At 48.4% G+C, this 14,392-nt stretch overlaps 6 protein-coding genes across 6 annotated transcripts; 2 read left to right on the top strand and 4 right to left on the bottom strand.

Annotated features, from left to right (window-relative positions):
* Window positions 1-301: 301 nt before the first annotated feature.
* N7516_007475 (glycoside hydrolase family 16 protein) lies at window positions 302-1,536 on the top strand (the record flags this gene model as incomplete). Its single annotated transcript, XM_057220195.1, has 4 exons — window positions 302-392; window positions 453-730; window positions 792-1,300; window positions 1,362-1,536. The coding sequence occupies 4 exons, from the start codon at window positions 302-304 to the stop codon at window positions 1,534-1,536; spliced, it is 1,053 nt and encodes a 350-aa protein (XP_057074286.1).
* Window positions 1,537-2,343: 807 nt separating this feature from the next.
* N7516_007474 (mannose-ethanolamine phosphotransferase GPI13) lies at window positions 2,344-5,662 on the bottom strand (the record flags this gene model as incomplete). Its single annotated transcript, XM_057220194.1, has 2 exons — window positions 2,344-5,341; window positions 5,445-5,662. 2 exons carry the CDS (start codon window positions 5,660-5,662, stop codon window positions 2,344-2,346), a joined length of 3,216 nt encoding a protein of 1,071 aa, XP_057074285.1.
* Window positions 5,663-6,311: 649 nt separating this feature from the next.
* N7516_007473 (uncharacterized protein) lies at window positions 6,312-6,494 on the bottom strand (the record flags this gene model as incomplete). The annotated part of the gene is made up of 1 exon (XM_057220193.1): window positions 6,312-6,494. The coding sequence occupies one exon, from the start codon at window positions 6,492-6,494 to the stop codon at window positions 6,312-6,314; it is 183 nt and encodes a 60-aa protein (XP_057074284.1).
* A 57-nt stretch (window positions 6,495-6,551) lies between these two features.
* N7516_007472 (uncharacterized protein) lies at window positions 6,552-7,274 on the bottom strand (the record flags this gene model as incomplete). The annotated part of the gene is given in 4 exon segments (XM_057220192.1): window positions 6,552-6,760; window positions 6,930-7,110; window positions 7,132-7,197; window positions 7,212-7,274. The coding sequence occupies 4 exon segments, from the start codon at window positions 7,272-7,274 to the stop codon at window positions 6,552-6,554; spliced, it is 519 nt and encodes a 172-aa protein (XP_057074283.1).
* Window positions 7,275-8,694: 1,420 nt separating this feature from the next.
* Window positions 8,695-9,225, bottom strand: N7516_007471 (uncharacterized protein; the record flags this gene model as incomplete). The annotated part of the gene is made up of 1 exon (XM_057220191.1): window positions 8,695-9,225. The coding sequence occupies one exon, from the start codon at window positions 9,223-9,225 to the stop codon at window positions 8,695-8,697; it is 531 nt and encodes a 176-aa protein (XP_057074282.1).
* Window positions 9,226-11,313: 2,088 nt separating this feature from the next.
* Window positions 11,314-11,732, top strand: N7516_007470 (uncharacterized protein; the record flags this gene model as incomplete). The annotated part of the gene is made up of 2 exons (XM_057220190.1): window positions 11,314-11,583; window positions 11,631-11,732. The coding sequence occupies 2 exons, from the start codon at window positions 11,314-11,316 to the stop codon at window positions 11,730-11,732; spliced, it is 372 nt and encodes a 123-aa protein (XP_057074281.1).
* Between the last annotated feature and the right edge of the window lie 2,660 nt (window positions 11,733-14,392).

The raw sequence follows: 14,392 nt of genomic DNA, 5'->3' as shown, positions 1-14,392 counted from the left end.
AACTACTAGCCCTAAAAGAAACAGCCACTAAACAACATGTCTCAAACTCTCGGAGTCTATACACATATTAGGCAGAACTTTTCAAATGGAATAGTACGATATTCGCGCAATAATATATAGCTATAATACTAAAATACTTCCAATTCCTATTCCTGTTCCCCTCTCTTTAGGTCTATCATACTGTCTTTTCCGAGAACCGCCTGTCACTACTCTTAGTTGTTAACCTCGCTGACTATTTCTTCTATTCATTCTCATATCGTATCATACATATTACCATCCTTATACCAATCTGATATCTCAAATGCTGTGCTACTTGAAGTATGCCGCTGCAGGCTTGGCCGCTGCGACTCTGGTCTCAGGTCAAACGTACACTGACTGCAATCCAATGAAAAGTATATCTCATAAGTTGTACTCAACAATCTAAAACAAAACATCCCTCTGATATTTTATAGAAACTTGCCCGGCCAATCCTGGCACAACCGAGTCCAGACACACTTTCGACTTCACCCAGAGCTCGGGTCTAGATAAGTGGACTACTACTGCCGGCAACGTCAAGACGGGCCCAAACGGCGCCGAGTTCACAGTCAACAAGCAGGGTGAGGCACCCACCATCCAGACAGACTTCTACATCTTCTTCGGTGAAGTCTCCGTCACCATGAAAGCAGCCCCAGGCACTGGCATCGTCAGCAGCATCGTGCTGGAGTCGGATGATCTCGACGAGATCGACTGGGTAACTTATCATACTCATCCACCACTCCATTTCTTACATCTAACCTCAATGCCTAAATCAGGAAGCCGTTGGCAGCGACACGACCGAAATCGAATCAAACTACTTCGGAAAGGGAGATACCACGACCTACGACCGCGCAATCTGGCACCCTACCTCGGCACCCCAGGAGACATTCCACACCTACAAAGTCGTCTGGACCAAAGAAGCCACCACCTGGTCCGTTGACGGAAAAGTCCTCCGCACTCTATCCTTCAACGACGCCAAATCCGGATCCAGATACCCCCAGACCCCCATGAACGTGCGTCTTGGGATCTGGGCCGGCGGCGACCCATCCAATGCGAAGGGTACGATCGAATGGGCCGGTGGCGAGACAGATTACAGCAAAGTTCCTTTCACCATGTATATCAAGGACGTCACTATCGTCAACTACAACCCGGCCGAGTCTTATACCTGGTCTGACCGGACTGGTTCTTATGAGAGTATCAAGTTCACCGGTTCTGTTAACTCGACTTCTTCGACTAACTCCACTGCCTCGACGACTTCGAAGACGACTTCGCCTACGACTTCGGGGTAAGCTTTTATATCTTGTTTTGTCTGTTAGCGTTGTGTCTAACTATCCCGATCTTACTAGACGCCTTATCTCTGCTGCCATGCCGTCGGGCTCTACCTCTGCCTCTGGCTCGGTTTCTTCTAGTTCTAGCTCCCCCTCCGCGTCGCCGGCTTTTAACGCTGCTTCGAACTTGGGCGCTGGTAGCTTGGGTTTCTTGTCTGCCCTTGCGGCTTTCTCCGGGTTTCTTTTCCTGTAGATTAGTTACTTGATATTGGATTTTATCTATATATCGGCTGTCGATGGCAGTTGATAAATGGTACTTTTTTCCATTCTCTTCTTTTCTTTCGAGTTTTCTTGATCGTGAGGCACCGAGTATGAAAGCGAAAGAACCACCAATTCCAACTTATCGCAAGTGTTTTTCTTTTTCTTTTTCCTTTTCTTATGTATGTCCCATTTGAGCCAACTTGGGATGTGTCTGGTCCCATTTCTTCCGGGGTGTTCTCTACAAAGAAGAAAAATGTCCGGGCGAATACCCGGAAGCCCACGAGCATACATATCCTGGGGCCCTGCCCCTGGACTGGCGAGTTACACACTAGGCCAAAAGACCATTATATCTGAGCATTACGCTCAGATTGTCCAGGCTCCGATATATATATAGTGCATGACATGACACTAGAACGGCTAAAGCCTAAATCCCTGATTTTGGATACTTAGATGGCTAGGAAGGGTCGAACGACACTTTTTACAATATCAATTGCCTGGGATGCCACCACAGATAGTCGAACCAAAAGGAAATAGGAAAAAGAAAACAGAGAAATGTGATGTAGAGTACATGTGCGAGTGCAAGAGCCAGGCAATGCAAAGAAAGGCAAAGATGCAAGAGTTTTGTTGTGTACAAGCCCGTAGCCGTAGCCGTAGGAAAAGAAGGTTATAATGCTTAACAGATGGAAAGAGAGATCCGGCGGAAAAATTGCACATATCCAAGCGTACAATTTCCGAGTCCAATTGAGATTGGAACTTATATGTATTCACCAGCCCATAATTCCGTTCCAAAACACCATCATCACCAACCAAATATCTCACCAACACTGAGAGTACTCCAGCGCACACCACCAACAGCAACGACCATCAAGACAACATCGACAACAGCCAACACCACGGAGCCCATCATGAAGCGAGGGCTGAAGATACGGTATAGCATGAGATGGCGACGGAGATGGCCGGCCCACATGGTCGTGGCGAGATTAATAGTCGCCAAGTAGAGGATATGTGTTCCAGCGGCCTGTACGACATCGGAGAGGATGCGTGTGGCTGGGTTCTTGTTTGGGTTTGAAGCTGGAACACGGTCGTGGGTCTGGAGGGGACGTTTCCAGAGGACGGTGAGGGGGACGGCGATGGCGGCGAGGATCTGTGCGCCGAAGGTATTGAGGATCACGAGTAGTGGGGACCAGGGGTATTGGATTGAGGTGAGGGGGATGAAGGCTGTTTCCCACTGGATGCTGGAGAGGGTGGCCTGGTGGCCTGTTTTGAAGAAGTAGAAAGAACCCAGTACACCGAGGATGACGGGGCCGATGGAGGAGTTTGACAATGTTAGGTTGTTGGTGTCGAGGATTTCGAGGAGAGAGAGGATTTGCCAGAGAAGGAGGGCGATGGCGCCTTGGCCCATGGGCTTCTGCATGAGGATGATGGCGAGGGCGAAATTGATGAGTATGAAGCAGAAGTGGGTTCCGTAGACGTTGCCGAAGCCGAGGATTGTGACTGTTGTTCGTGGGCCTTGTTGCTGGCCAGCGACTATAGGGGCCGGTGGGCTGTTAGGATCTTCGGTGGGTTTGCTCACGTTGATGCTGACGCAGGGCTTGCAGTATAAGTATGCTGCTGTGCCTGCTGCGAACGCGAGAGCGAGGACGAACTGGGCTAGGAAGACCCGGATGAACTTGAGTGATTCCTTGCTTACAGGTAGCCACTCGCCGTCGTCGGCGCCTTCGAGGATCCAGAATAGGGAGGTGACGAAGAGACCGAAGCGGAAAGCAGAGCCGATCCATAGTGATGCGGCGCCTTCGTAGGACTTGGAGCCGGCGTAGAAGGATCGTACAACACTAGGCAGGAAGAGGGTGACCAGGAAAGGAATGGCAAGTTGCCAGGGGGCGGAGGTGGAAGAAGTCGATGAAGCATAGTATGTGGAGCGGCAGAAGGGCATCTGTTCTTCACGGCAGAGGCGGGAGAAAGATGCGATTCGGCCTAGGATCACAAAGAGAACGGAGTGGTACACACCCAGTACCCGGTCCGTGGTCTGCTTCTGTCGCATGGACGAGATACCCGCGCACACGCCGAATGTAGTGAGGAAGAACAGAAGAATTTCATCTTCCCAGATAGTGTATGAGTTCGAAGCAAATCCAATAGACTGAGAAACGGTAAAGAAAAGCGCAAGCCATCCCCACATGCCGTTCGGAAGAGGAAGGTTCAGGCTCGCAGGCTTCTTGATAAGAGCCGGCGTGGCACCAAGGATGCTTCCAGCAGCAGTCAGTAGCACGGCTCCATCGACTATAGAAGTCTCGGTCAAGCCAGTCAATCCCAATACAGAACCGGCCACGGCACCCACGCTAGCACCCACGCTTGCGAATTCCAGCAGACGAGACGTGAGTTGTGTTCGGTCTGTCTTCAAGCCTCGGGCATAGATGATCAACAATACAATACTAGTAAAGAGAATCACAACACCTTGGATCATGCTTGGGACATCGAATCGAGCCCACAATCCACGGCAGATATCAAGAGTGTGACGCTGGTACTTGCGGTAGAGTTCATTGCTAGCGCGAGCAGCGGTCGACTTGGACGAGAAGCCCTTGGAAGCAGACTTCCACTCCTCTTCTGCAGCAGTCCAAAACAAAGCTGACTCTTCATCATCACCAGCACCTCTAGCAAGCGCATATTGGTGCTGATATCTCTTGACCTGGGCTGCAGTCAACCGGTTGACAGTCGCCAGGTTTGCCCAGTTGTTCCCACGTGGGCCAGAGAAAACCTCTTCAATGGGCGAGCCCAGGTTGTTGAATGGGATAGGCATTCCAAGGAGCAAAGACAGCGTCGGAACGAGGTCGATCTGAGGAACGAATCTGTCCCGCGCGAATTGAGGCGGGAGAAGCGTATCCTTGCTTGTGCGCCCGAAGATGCCACGCTTAGAGTACATCCACAACGCGGCCTCAACCTCATCATCAGACTCGCCACCGTGGTCGCCCTTAATGTCCATACCGTGATCTCCCATGACGACCAGAAGAGTCTCATCATCTAGCGCAGCAATGATATCCCGAATGACACGGTCCATTTCCTGAAGTTTGGATGCCATGGCAGCATGGTTAGGACCATATCTATGACCTGCATGATCTACGCCGAGATAATGGCCAAAGATAACATCCCATTTCTCGCTGTTCTCCGGGCGGAGGAGCGGGAAGAGATGGTCATTGACGCCATTGTCGACGGTGTGCAAGTCCCAGACGTTGAACGAGTCATACGCATGCGTGAGATTGGTATCAAAGTAACCCGGGAACAGCGATTGCCAGGTATCATCGCCGAGGTGAACCAGGTTCTTCCCGGCGCTATGCAACTGTGCGACAAGATTGTCCTCATCGATGGCGGTTCCGGCGAAGTTGGAGCCTGCTTCCAGGAAGGTGGGCAGGGTTCCGGTAGTCAGGCCCTTCAGACGGTTCAGAGTGGTTGTCGGGGGATCCGCGATGAATGGTAGGAGGAAGGCGTTGGTGGGGTTTTCAACTGCGGTCTCGTAGAGGATCGGGATGTTGTTGTGGAAGAGGTGGACTGTATCACTCTCTCCCTTCGAGGCGAATGGCACAGTGAAGTCATAGCGAAGGGCATCGATTATTATGACAACAGCCTTGTCAAAGGTTTTCTCGTGCCAGCAGCCTTTCTGCTGTTTACTCCCCAGAGCTGCAGTGTGTGGTTGGGTCAAAATGTCTTCGAAAGGTAGTACGTCGCATGATGATTTGTTCTCGAGAACCATTCGCGTCAGGAGAAATCCTTTTGTGAACAGATAAATACCGGCTACATGCAAGAGTCTGTCATTTATCCAGCGTCAGTTCAAATTGACCTTTCGACGCCTCAAGCTGACAGCGAGCCTTAAACCTTGAGCTCTGCTAGACTTGAAAAGGAACCACTCACAATATCCACGCCAAAACACCCATCACACCAAAATGCTTGGTCCTGAACTCATCCTCCAGCTCCAGCGCTTTCTTATCCAACAAACCAGCTTGCTTCCGTTTGGACTGGGCACTAGCGGATTGATCGGAGCTGCGAGGGGTGGCAGCTGAAAGACCGCTTTTAGGGCCGTTAGGGTTTGGACTAGTCCCCATAGTCCCTGCAGGTGGTGTGACTACCATTTCCAAGGTCTATCGTACGGTCTCAGGTCGAGGTCGGAGGTAGCTGGTGCGCCAGGTCGCGGGTCTGGGTACTGGAGGCCGAAGGGACACCAAAGGGACCGCGAACGATAGTGTGTTTTTCAGGTGCAGGGAAGCCGAGGGCAAGCACAACTGAGCCGATTTAACCGGTTCAAGCAAGATCCATCGAAGTCGGAGAAAAAGTATAGGCGGGGCGGAGGAGATTGCGGAGGTCTTGTACCCCTTTCTGCGCTCTGTCGAACGGCTTCCCTATGTATCAAGAAACTATAACATGCACATCATTCGAAGAAGGGATGTGTACAAAGCCCAATTAAGGGGAGGGGGAAGCTATTTGAGAAAAGATAATAATTCGTGACAGTCGCGGAACACACGGGTTAGGGAACTCGGCATCGGCGTTTCTCATTGGCCGGCTGCGGATACGCCGCAGAAGTTCCTCCAGGGCTATAAAATCCTTACGGGTTTTCCTCATCAATGCCCGGGCTTATACGCAGGTTATTGAATTGAAAGTCTCATGATAATATGATAAAAGTCGCAGCATTTGAGAAAAATAGGGGCTATCGTTGCTTTTTGTTCATCTCTAAGCTCTTGGCCTTACGCTTTGTTTCGGACGCGAAGCACTACCTCGGTCTCTTTAGTCTCGCCAACCCACAAATACCTCGTCTGTCCGGAATCGTTGGGTGTAGGTAGATTCCTTCAGTGGGGTGCGGAAGCCCGTTTTATACGTTATCATCCCCGCCTGGGCAATCATGATTCCGTTATCGATGTAATATCGCTCATCTGTCGCAAAAACAGAGCCGCCCCGATCCCGCGCCATGATCCCCATTATCTCCTGTAGTCGCTCATTAGACCCCACGCCGCCGACAATAAGCACCTACTTAGAGCCGATATGCGCCATTGCACGCTCGGTGATCTCAACCAGGATCGCGTACACCGTCTCCTGTAGAGAGAAGTAGAGATCAGCCCAAGTAGGTTGATCACCAGGATTCTGATCGGTTTGCTCTGCTTTATTCAACCCAAGAGACACAGCTAGCGCATCAATCGTACCTAGGGTTCCAGAGAATGAACAGTCCATTCCCTTGACTACATATGGGAGACATATAAGACGACGGGATTCTCAGCGCCGGTAATCGGGCGGCCCATTACGATATCTAGAAAATCGCCAAAGTATATAAGCCACTTCGCACATTCAACGACATCACAAATATTCCAGTAAGATACTCGATGATTCTTCGAGGGATTAAAGACGTACGTCCAACACAGTGATTCACTGCAATCAATGGCTTGTCCCAAAGCAGACTCATCATCCGTGCGGCAATAGCTATGCTCTGCAGCGGGGCACCCATCCCAGGGCCTTTAGTGAAGCAGATACAGTCCACATCTTGCGGTGACAAGGATGCCTCTTGAAGAGCTGCCTTCACCATCTTGACAACCTATGCCCGGTGATGACGTACCGTATCCTTAGGTAGGAAGCCCTCACCAGGTGGGGCATTGTAGGTGTGTCGAACATTCGCGAGGACCTGGGGTGTGCTACCATCTGTGGGGTGTAGGATGATGCCACCTTGTTGGCGGAACCTTCCATTCCGATGGCGATCATGGCGAATAATGAATTAAGGATTCAGTTGACTCGAATGTTGCCTTATACCAACCTTGGATATGTTAGTAGGTTTGGCTTTACTGGGATGATTCACCTGGACATCCCTCAATTTGGCAATCGGTGGGTACCTGGGTGCTTATATAATACATGAGCACCTCCAGGGCACCTGCCTAAGTGGGCAATCTTGAACCTTCCAAGAGTCGAAGGTTCCAAGGGGAAAGCGCCGAGAAGGAGAGCACTAAACGGATCAGGAAAGCCAAGCCTTGCCAGACATGGCGAGCTGAGAAGCCCTAATATGAGAACACTTCCTATTTACAAATCACATAATCCTCTTTATAGTCGTTACCACGGGTTTTCCAGTCTCTATAGAGTCTCTAATTTAGAACCTTGCTAGAAATCATAATCCGGGGGGGGGTTTCTTCTCCCTCCTTGCGTATCGTATCGTATTAGCTTCAGTTTTCTGCATGAGCATGTTTAGCACTTAGTCCTGCTTTGAGGGAGAGGAACAATATCTTGATTCGAACTGTAGCATGGTATCTCCAGCAGTATCATCTCAAGAGGAAGAGTGGGCAACGACATGGTCCTTTTCAGGCATGTGGTCTCTTTGGGCTGGCTATGCTAAGCAGATCCATAAACCTTGGATCATCAGGGGTTTAGTGAGCGAAAGGCGGATGCGGCAACGCCGGAGCACTAAAACAAAAAGGGGAAAGTCAAGAAGTGGTAACTAGTGAAAATCAAGTACATACATAGTACACCCACTACAATGGTTATATACATATAGAAAAAGATAAAAAGACTTCCGGGAAAAGGATAGATTTCAGATTTGCCTGAATACGGCGAAACATAGGAGGACTAAGTACATACATTATCCAGCTGCCGAGTACCGGGTAAAAAAAGGCACATGAGAAAGGAAGTAAAATAGAGGGGTCCCTAAAGCATAAAAATAGGACCCCATAAAGGGGGAAGAAGAAGAGAAAGTCAAAAGCAGGAATACTGTCACATGTATATCGGACCCTAGGAACGTAGCAGGGACGAAAGAGACATGAGGCACCAAACTTAAGAAATAAAACGCCAGAAAGCAAATAGAGGGGAAAAAATCGGCAGGCCCTCGCTATGAACGATTCAGCTTCGATGAATCTTGGAATCCAAGCAATGTAGGGTACCCATGAGTCTGTCCAGAAACCGGATATTCCGACAATGTGCCTTGGTGAGACCAAGACGGAAACTGAAGGGTATGTGCAAGCCACGTAGGCCAAATCGGGGAAGGAAGGGTATGTAAGAGATAGAATCGAAAAAAAGGATGGTCGCCAGGGTACTCGTCATGTTTTGAGAAGTCGTCGAAGGTTCAAGGTAAATTGAGCGCTATGCGGGCGATATACGCGGTCGGTTCAATTGGGGGAGTTGGTTTGATAACACGCCTTTAATGGTATGTCTTCGTCTCCTCTTTCTCCTTCAATCCACCCATCCGCTCAATGTCAAGGGACTGGAAGCGACCGGTGTCAGTGCTTTGGTAGGGCGGGAGCTCCTCGTGGCAGGGCTCCAAGCCGATGCTACCCGCGTCACTGATCCGGACAACGACCATGCGGCCAGAGGTACGCTTGCCACTGGCGTCTTCTTCCTCTGGGAAGGTAATGCGGATCTCGGGCACAGGGCTAGGTGGAGGGCTGTCGGAGTTCTCCATGAGGCTGCGTTTCTCGTCATAGACAAGCACGGAGTCGGCTTTATTCGTGGAAATGGTTAGGCGGCGTCTGTTGGGGGACTCTCCATTGTGGACTGGGAGCAAGTTTTGGTTCCGAGACTGACGCTTGCGGCGGAGGACGAGCAGACCACCGACCAGAGCAAGGGAGAGCAGGACGAGAACAAGGAGGGCGATGAGTAGGTCGATCATGGCGTTGGAGAGTCCGCTGTCGCTGTCATCGCGAGCCACGATGCGGGGGAATAGGTTATTCATCTTGTTGGTTGTTGATTGTCGGTTGTCGACGGTTGGTCTTTCGATACCGAGTTAGAGAAGTTGGTGAACGGAAATCGACAGATATGTATGTGATCGTCGAGTTCGGATTCCAAGGAAGGTCACGGAATCAATCCGGGGAAGTAAACAGTGAAGCGCGATGGAATGTGCGTGCAATTTATCGGTCACGGGATCGTGGCGGGAAAAAAAAGCGAAGAATCGAAAACGAGAGTGAGTAAGTTAAAGAAAGAATGGACAAGGTGAGCCGCTGAAAGAGTGAAGCTGGCACCTGTAAAGGAAAAGAATGGAGGGGATGGGTGAGAATGAAGGGAAAACAGAAAAGGGAGGAAGGGGAGAAGAGGAGAAGGGTTGTAAGCCTAGAACGGCTTTGCTATTGTTAGTGTAGAGCTAAGCTGTTTGTAGATTAGCCCTGTTCCTAAGGCGTTGCTCGGGGCCTCTTGGCCACAGGAGTCAACCAATCACAACCTTTCAGTGCCTGGAGAACGGGCCCTCTGGGGGTAATTTACGCCCTCTCATTCGTTAGGCGGCTCCACCGAACTATGCCCTGTTTATTTTGGTTCCCCTGAGGCCCACGCTCATAACTCGCGTAAATCTTATGAAGTAGTATGTTGTACATCCGGGGTAGTATAGTTATATATTTACATCATGATCTTAAATCCATGTCTTGTAAAGATAAAGCAATCATGGCCGGCGCTTAGTCTGGTCACATAAGCATGAATCACTCGAATTTGGGTTGACAGTACAAATCAATGAAGCCTAATTGGGGTACATAGTGGCACGATTTGTGCTCTCTCAAGGCCGATACTCGTGCAAAACTGGAGGAAATGAGTGTTTCAAAAATCCATAGAGGGAGATTAGATCTCATGCACCTGATCTTCAAGACATATAAACAAAGCCCTAGTACGCGTCAGCCAAACACAACTGCTAGTACAAGTAAACAACAACCATGTTTGTTGGGAATAAACAAAAGATGTAAGGAACAAAACAATTTCTTGACTTTGAAACAGTTGAGTTATTGTATCATATGAGTTTATGAGTGAGTGAAGTTGACTTGATTGTTGAAATATATAACACTGGGGCACTCAAGATCGACCATGACTTGATATGTTGTACATCTTTTGTTTGGATTGCTTCAAACCTGAAATTACTACTATAATTAATATCTAAGTTCATTCCTATTGGACTTTTTCCAAATAAAGTAATGTGTCAAACTCGGATGTCTGCCAAGGGGGCCATATGTAAAAAGTGATCACATGCTGAATATATATCTCGCAGCTGAACAAGCCATATCCAAAGAAGTCGCCCATGGCTATAACCAACAACAAAAGCCAGAGGAATTACTCATATAACTAATTGCAAGATTAATGTAGCTAGTTATCGTTTGCCACATGTCGGATGTATCAATCGCCGGAACTGCATGTATCCTTCTTGCATGAATTTTGCCGCCACACCGGGGACAACCAGTACAAGGGCACGCGGTCCCAGTGCCACAAATAAAGTGCTCAGCCACACCCAAGTACATGGTGTGGTCTTTCGTCTTCTTTCTGCATAAGTGACTGGTAGGATGGTGCCAGGAGAGCTATTTCTTCATTATATATATGTGCTATGGATGATCTTGGGGCAACTGCCCGCGGCTTCTGTGCTCGAGATTTTGTACCCCAACAAATATTGTATATTGTATGTTGATTTGCAAAATATAATCTGATCTGTACTTTAAGTTCTTATGCGTGGGCCTCTGACTAGCGTACTGACACATGAGGCATCAATGGAAGTACATACCGGGCTTGGGGATATCAGTTGAAGCTAACCGCGGAAGTCACTTGCTCCAGATGACAGAAATAGCTTATTAATCAAAAAGCTGGACGTCTCATGTCGATGCTTTAGTAGGGATTTTGATGCTCTACAACAAATCCCATCTCGGCCTTCGGTTGACACCGCCAAGACCTGACACTCGAGATCAACAACACAACTAAACACTACGTCGGTATCAAAATTTGTCCATTGTACCGACTGACATGTCCTACGCTACCCTGGCGTAGGTCGTAGTGGATGGACTCTGCACCTTTTATAATGCGGTCAGGGGCCGCCAACACACATTCGACACCTCACAAACCCGGGAAAGGACGATCATCAGAGGAAAAGCAAACCCATACCCGGAATCTGGTAACATGGCCAAAGCCTTATAGTCTCTCCGCAAGCCAGCAGGAACTGCGCTCGGGACCATTAAGTGTGTCTAAGCCTAGAGGAGTTGGACGCAAGGCAGGCAATGCCTCTCAGCGATCAGATCCGGGGAAGGTTTCTGCGAGTGATGACCTGACACTTGACCTGTGCAACCCCTGTGTAAGGATCCAAAGGTGAGTATCCTTGTCAGACTCTCCCTTTTCCAGTCAATGTCTCGGCCTTTTTCCAATCTCGCCGGATGGGATTACACCGCGATGACTGGACACTCCAACGTTGACGGCAAATGTTCACCAGCACATGCTCGATGATGACCGCTTTTTTTTTTTTTGCTTTCCTTTCTCTCTCCCCTAGGTTTGTTTTCTATGGGTTTCTGACCCGGACAATGAGCATTTGGGTCTCATCGTTTAACAGGCTGCATATCACACTTTACCCACAGATTCATCCAAGGGTCAGTGTGACGATGCGCCGAAGCAAGGGGCTGGCCGAGTCTACAGAAGTCTACTCAGCCGAGAACCATTTTTTTCGCAGATAATTCTTCTGGATCTGGGACCCCTCAAGGCCCGAAGCGTACTTCTATCGATGGTCGCGCGCGAGACTATTGCATAGCTCGCAGTTGGGGTTTGCCGTGATCATTGATCTATTGAGAGTTAAGAATCAAGGGATTGGAACCCAATACCAATACCAGCGCACGGCCACACGATTGAAAAACAGACAGAACATAAATGAAAAAAAAAAAAAAAAGGAAAAGGAAAAGAAAAAAAAACAGTCCAAACAGAAGAAGGACGAAACAAATCCCCCACTCCCATTGAGTTCCTGACTAGGCGGAGAAAGTAAGCCAACGAGAGACGCCTTGCCAATCCTGGAATGGCAGGTAATCGGCAGGTAATCCACAGTTAGAAAGGCGGTCCTTGGCTTTTTCTGTCAAGAATGTTTCCGGGTTCAACCGGATGTTATATGAGACGTTTAAAGAATATCAAATTGAGATCTAAGTATGATAATATCCCGATATACAATATAGGGTATAGGTGTATATAGAGTGTACCTTACTTTGTGGTTAAGACTAAAGTGGGAGGGGCTTAGTGGGCCCGATCGGACCTCCAGAAAACCTTCAATAATCAAGATAAGCGGTTGCCGAGCATTATAGGAAAGCTTCATTACCTTCATTTAGAGGAACATCAACTTTGAAGCTGCCCAGATGAATTGCTCTTTCCTGATTCTTTTTAGTGAGAAAGCTTCTTCTTTTTGTTGGGCACCGGCTCCATTCGGGAGTATATTTTGTCTATATACAACAAAGGGTTCCACGGTCAACACAGCTGCCAGGCAGCTCTATAATGGAGTGGATAGGAACTTTTAACCGATGTGTTAAATCTCTCCAATGGTGATTTCATGTTTGCTCGTTCACCCTTAGTCCATGGACCATTCGGTACTGTTCCAGGGACAATTTGTTGATGTATTAAGCTGGACCATGGGAGATGATGCGACTAGTTACCTAATATGGCAGTGTAGAGAACTGAGTGTTATGGAGGAATAGAATTGCAATACAATATGTAATAGAAATCCAGTTCAATAGAAATATGGATACATAATGATATACTAGTATACATAATAGATCATATATATCATATATATCATATAACTATATCATAATATATACAATATCACGATGTAAAAACAAGACAAAGAGATGGGGCCAGGCTAAAAAAGAAGCGCCGGGAGTTAGATCGCGGTGACGATCAGATACGTGCGCCATAAACAAATGGCTGAAAAGATACTTGGATTTACTACTAAACTCTAACCTAAATTGAAGTACCACCATCTCCTAACTAGGATCGACCTGTTCACATGGTTATGGTATTACGCGGCAATACAGCGGCTGATCTGCCAGAGAAATCATCTTTCTTCTTGTTATCTATCCAATTGACTCTCTGTTCTGTTCTTTTTTTTCTTTTCTTTTCCCCTTCTTCTTTTTTTTCGTGTGACTCTTTTTTTTTTTTTTTAATTGTCTTCCTTATTATTTCAACCGTCTCCTCTTTTTTTTGACCTTTCCTTTTTCTCCTTCCATCACCGCCTCACCATCAACCCACTCCCCAAGAAACAGCCACACACAAAAAAAAATAAAACCCTTGGGCTGTCATGCTGGCGCCTGTGTGACAGCTGGACTACATTAATGCCGTGCCTTGTCTCTCGTCCACATTCCCTTCCATCGATCCACTGAATCCCGGATTCTCATCCTTCTTGCGCGAGCGCATTCCATTATCCTCTCTTAGTTCGCTACTCGAAAATCTTCCCCCTCAGACATCCAAAACCCCTTGCCTACGCCAATCAATCTAGGGTCCCCCAACGTTCTGATTACCATTCTCGGGGATCGCCTCTCTATAAGGCACATGAGGACGATCTGCAAACTGGGAGATTCTTGGAGCATGCACGGAGCAGAGTAACGTTGCGGCGCCTCCTCAATTCTGAACACTTCGGCTACCAAACTTGCAACCCCACAGCTGCAGCAAACGAAAGGGTGATAATAATCGTTCCAATTCTTTGTCACCTTGCATCTTCTAGCACTGTCAGGCTCGATCGACCTTCCTGCCACCCTCAGCATTTCTCGCCTCATTCAGAGCTCATCGCTCTTCCTCCCTTCCGTCTCCCTTCCTCTTTCGCTCCTGTATAATCTGTACATGTCCTGGGTTCGCCGTTGAGCAATACAGAAGACAAACACTAGTTTTCTTCCCTTTCGCTCTTTCTTGTGATCCCTTCTATCCCCTCCTTTGGTGAGCCTTCCCTTTCATACACTTGAGTACCCTAGGGCCCTTGTACCTTTCTCCAGATCTGCCATTCCGATGCAACGTTTCCCAAGATGGCCCAAACCCTGCTAACAAGGGCCTCTTCTCATCGCAGTCTTATATTCCTTCGTGTACGCCGTCTCTGGTGCCTGGTGCCCGTTTGCAAATACTAGTCGACACAGCATCGGCCG

This window comes from Penicillium verrucosum (genome assembly GCF_028828655.1).
Source record: "Penicillium verrucosum strain IBT 35672 chromosome Unknown utg000002l_segment0_segment0, whole genome shotgun sequence".
Classification (NCBI taxonomy): domain Eukaryota; kingdom Fungi; phylum Ascomycota; class Eurotiomycetes; order Eurotiales; family Aspergillaceae; genus Penicillium; species Penicillium verrucosum.
This window is presented reverse-complemented; position numbering and strand designations above follow the sequence as displayed.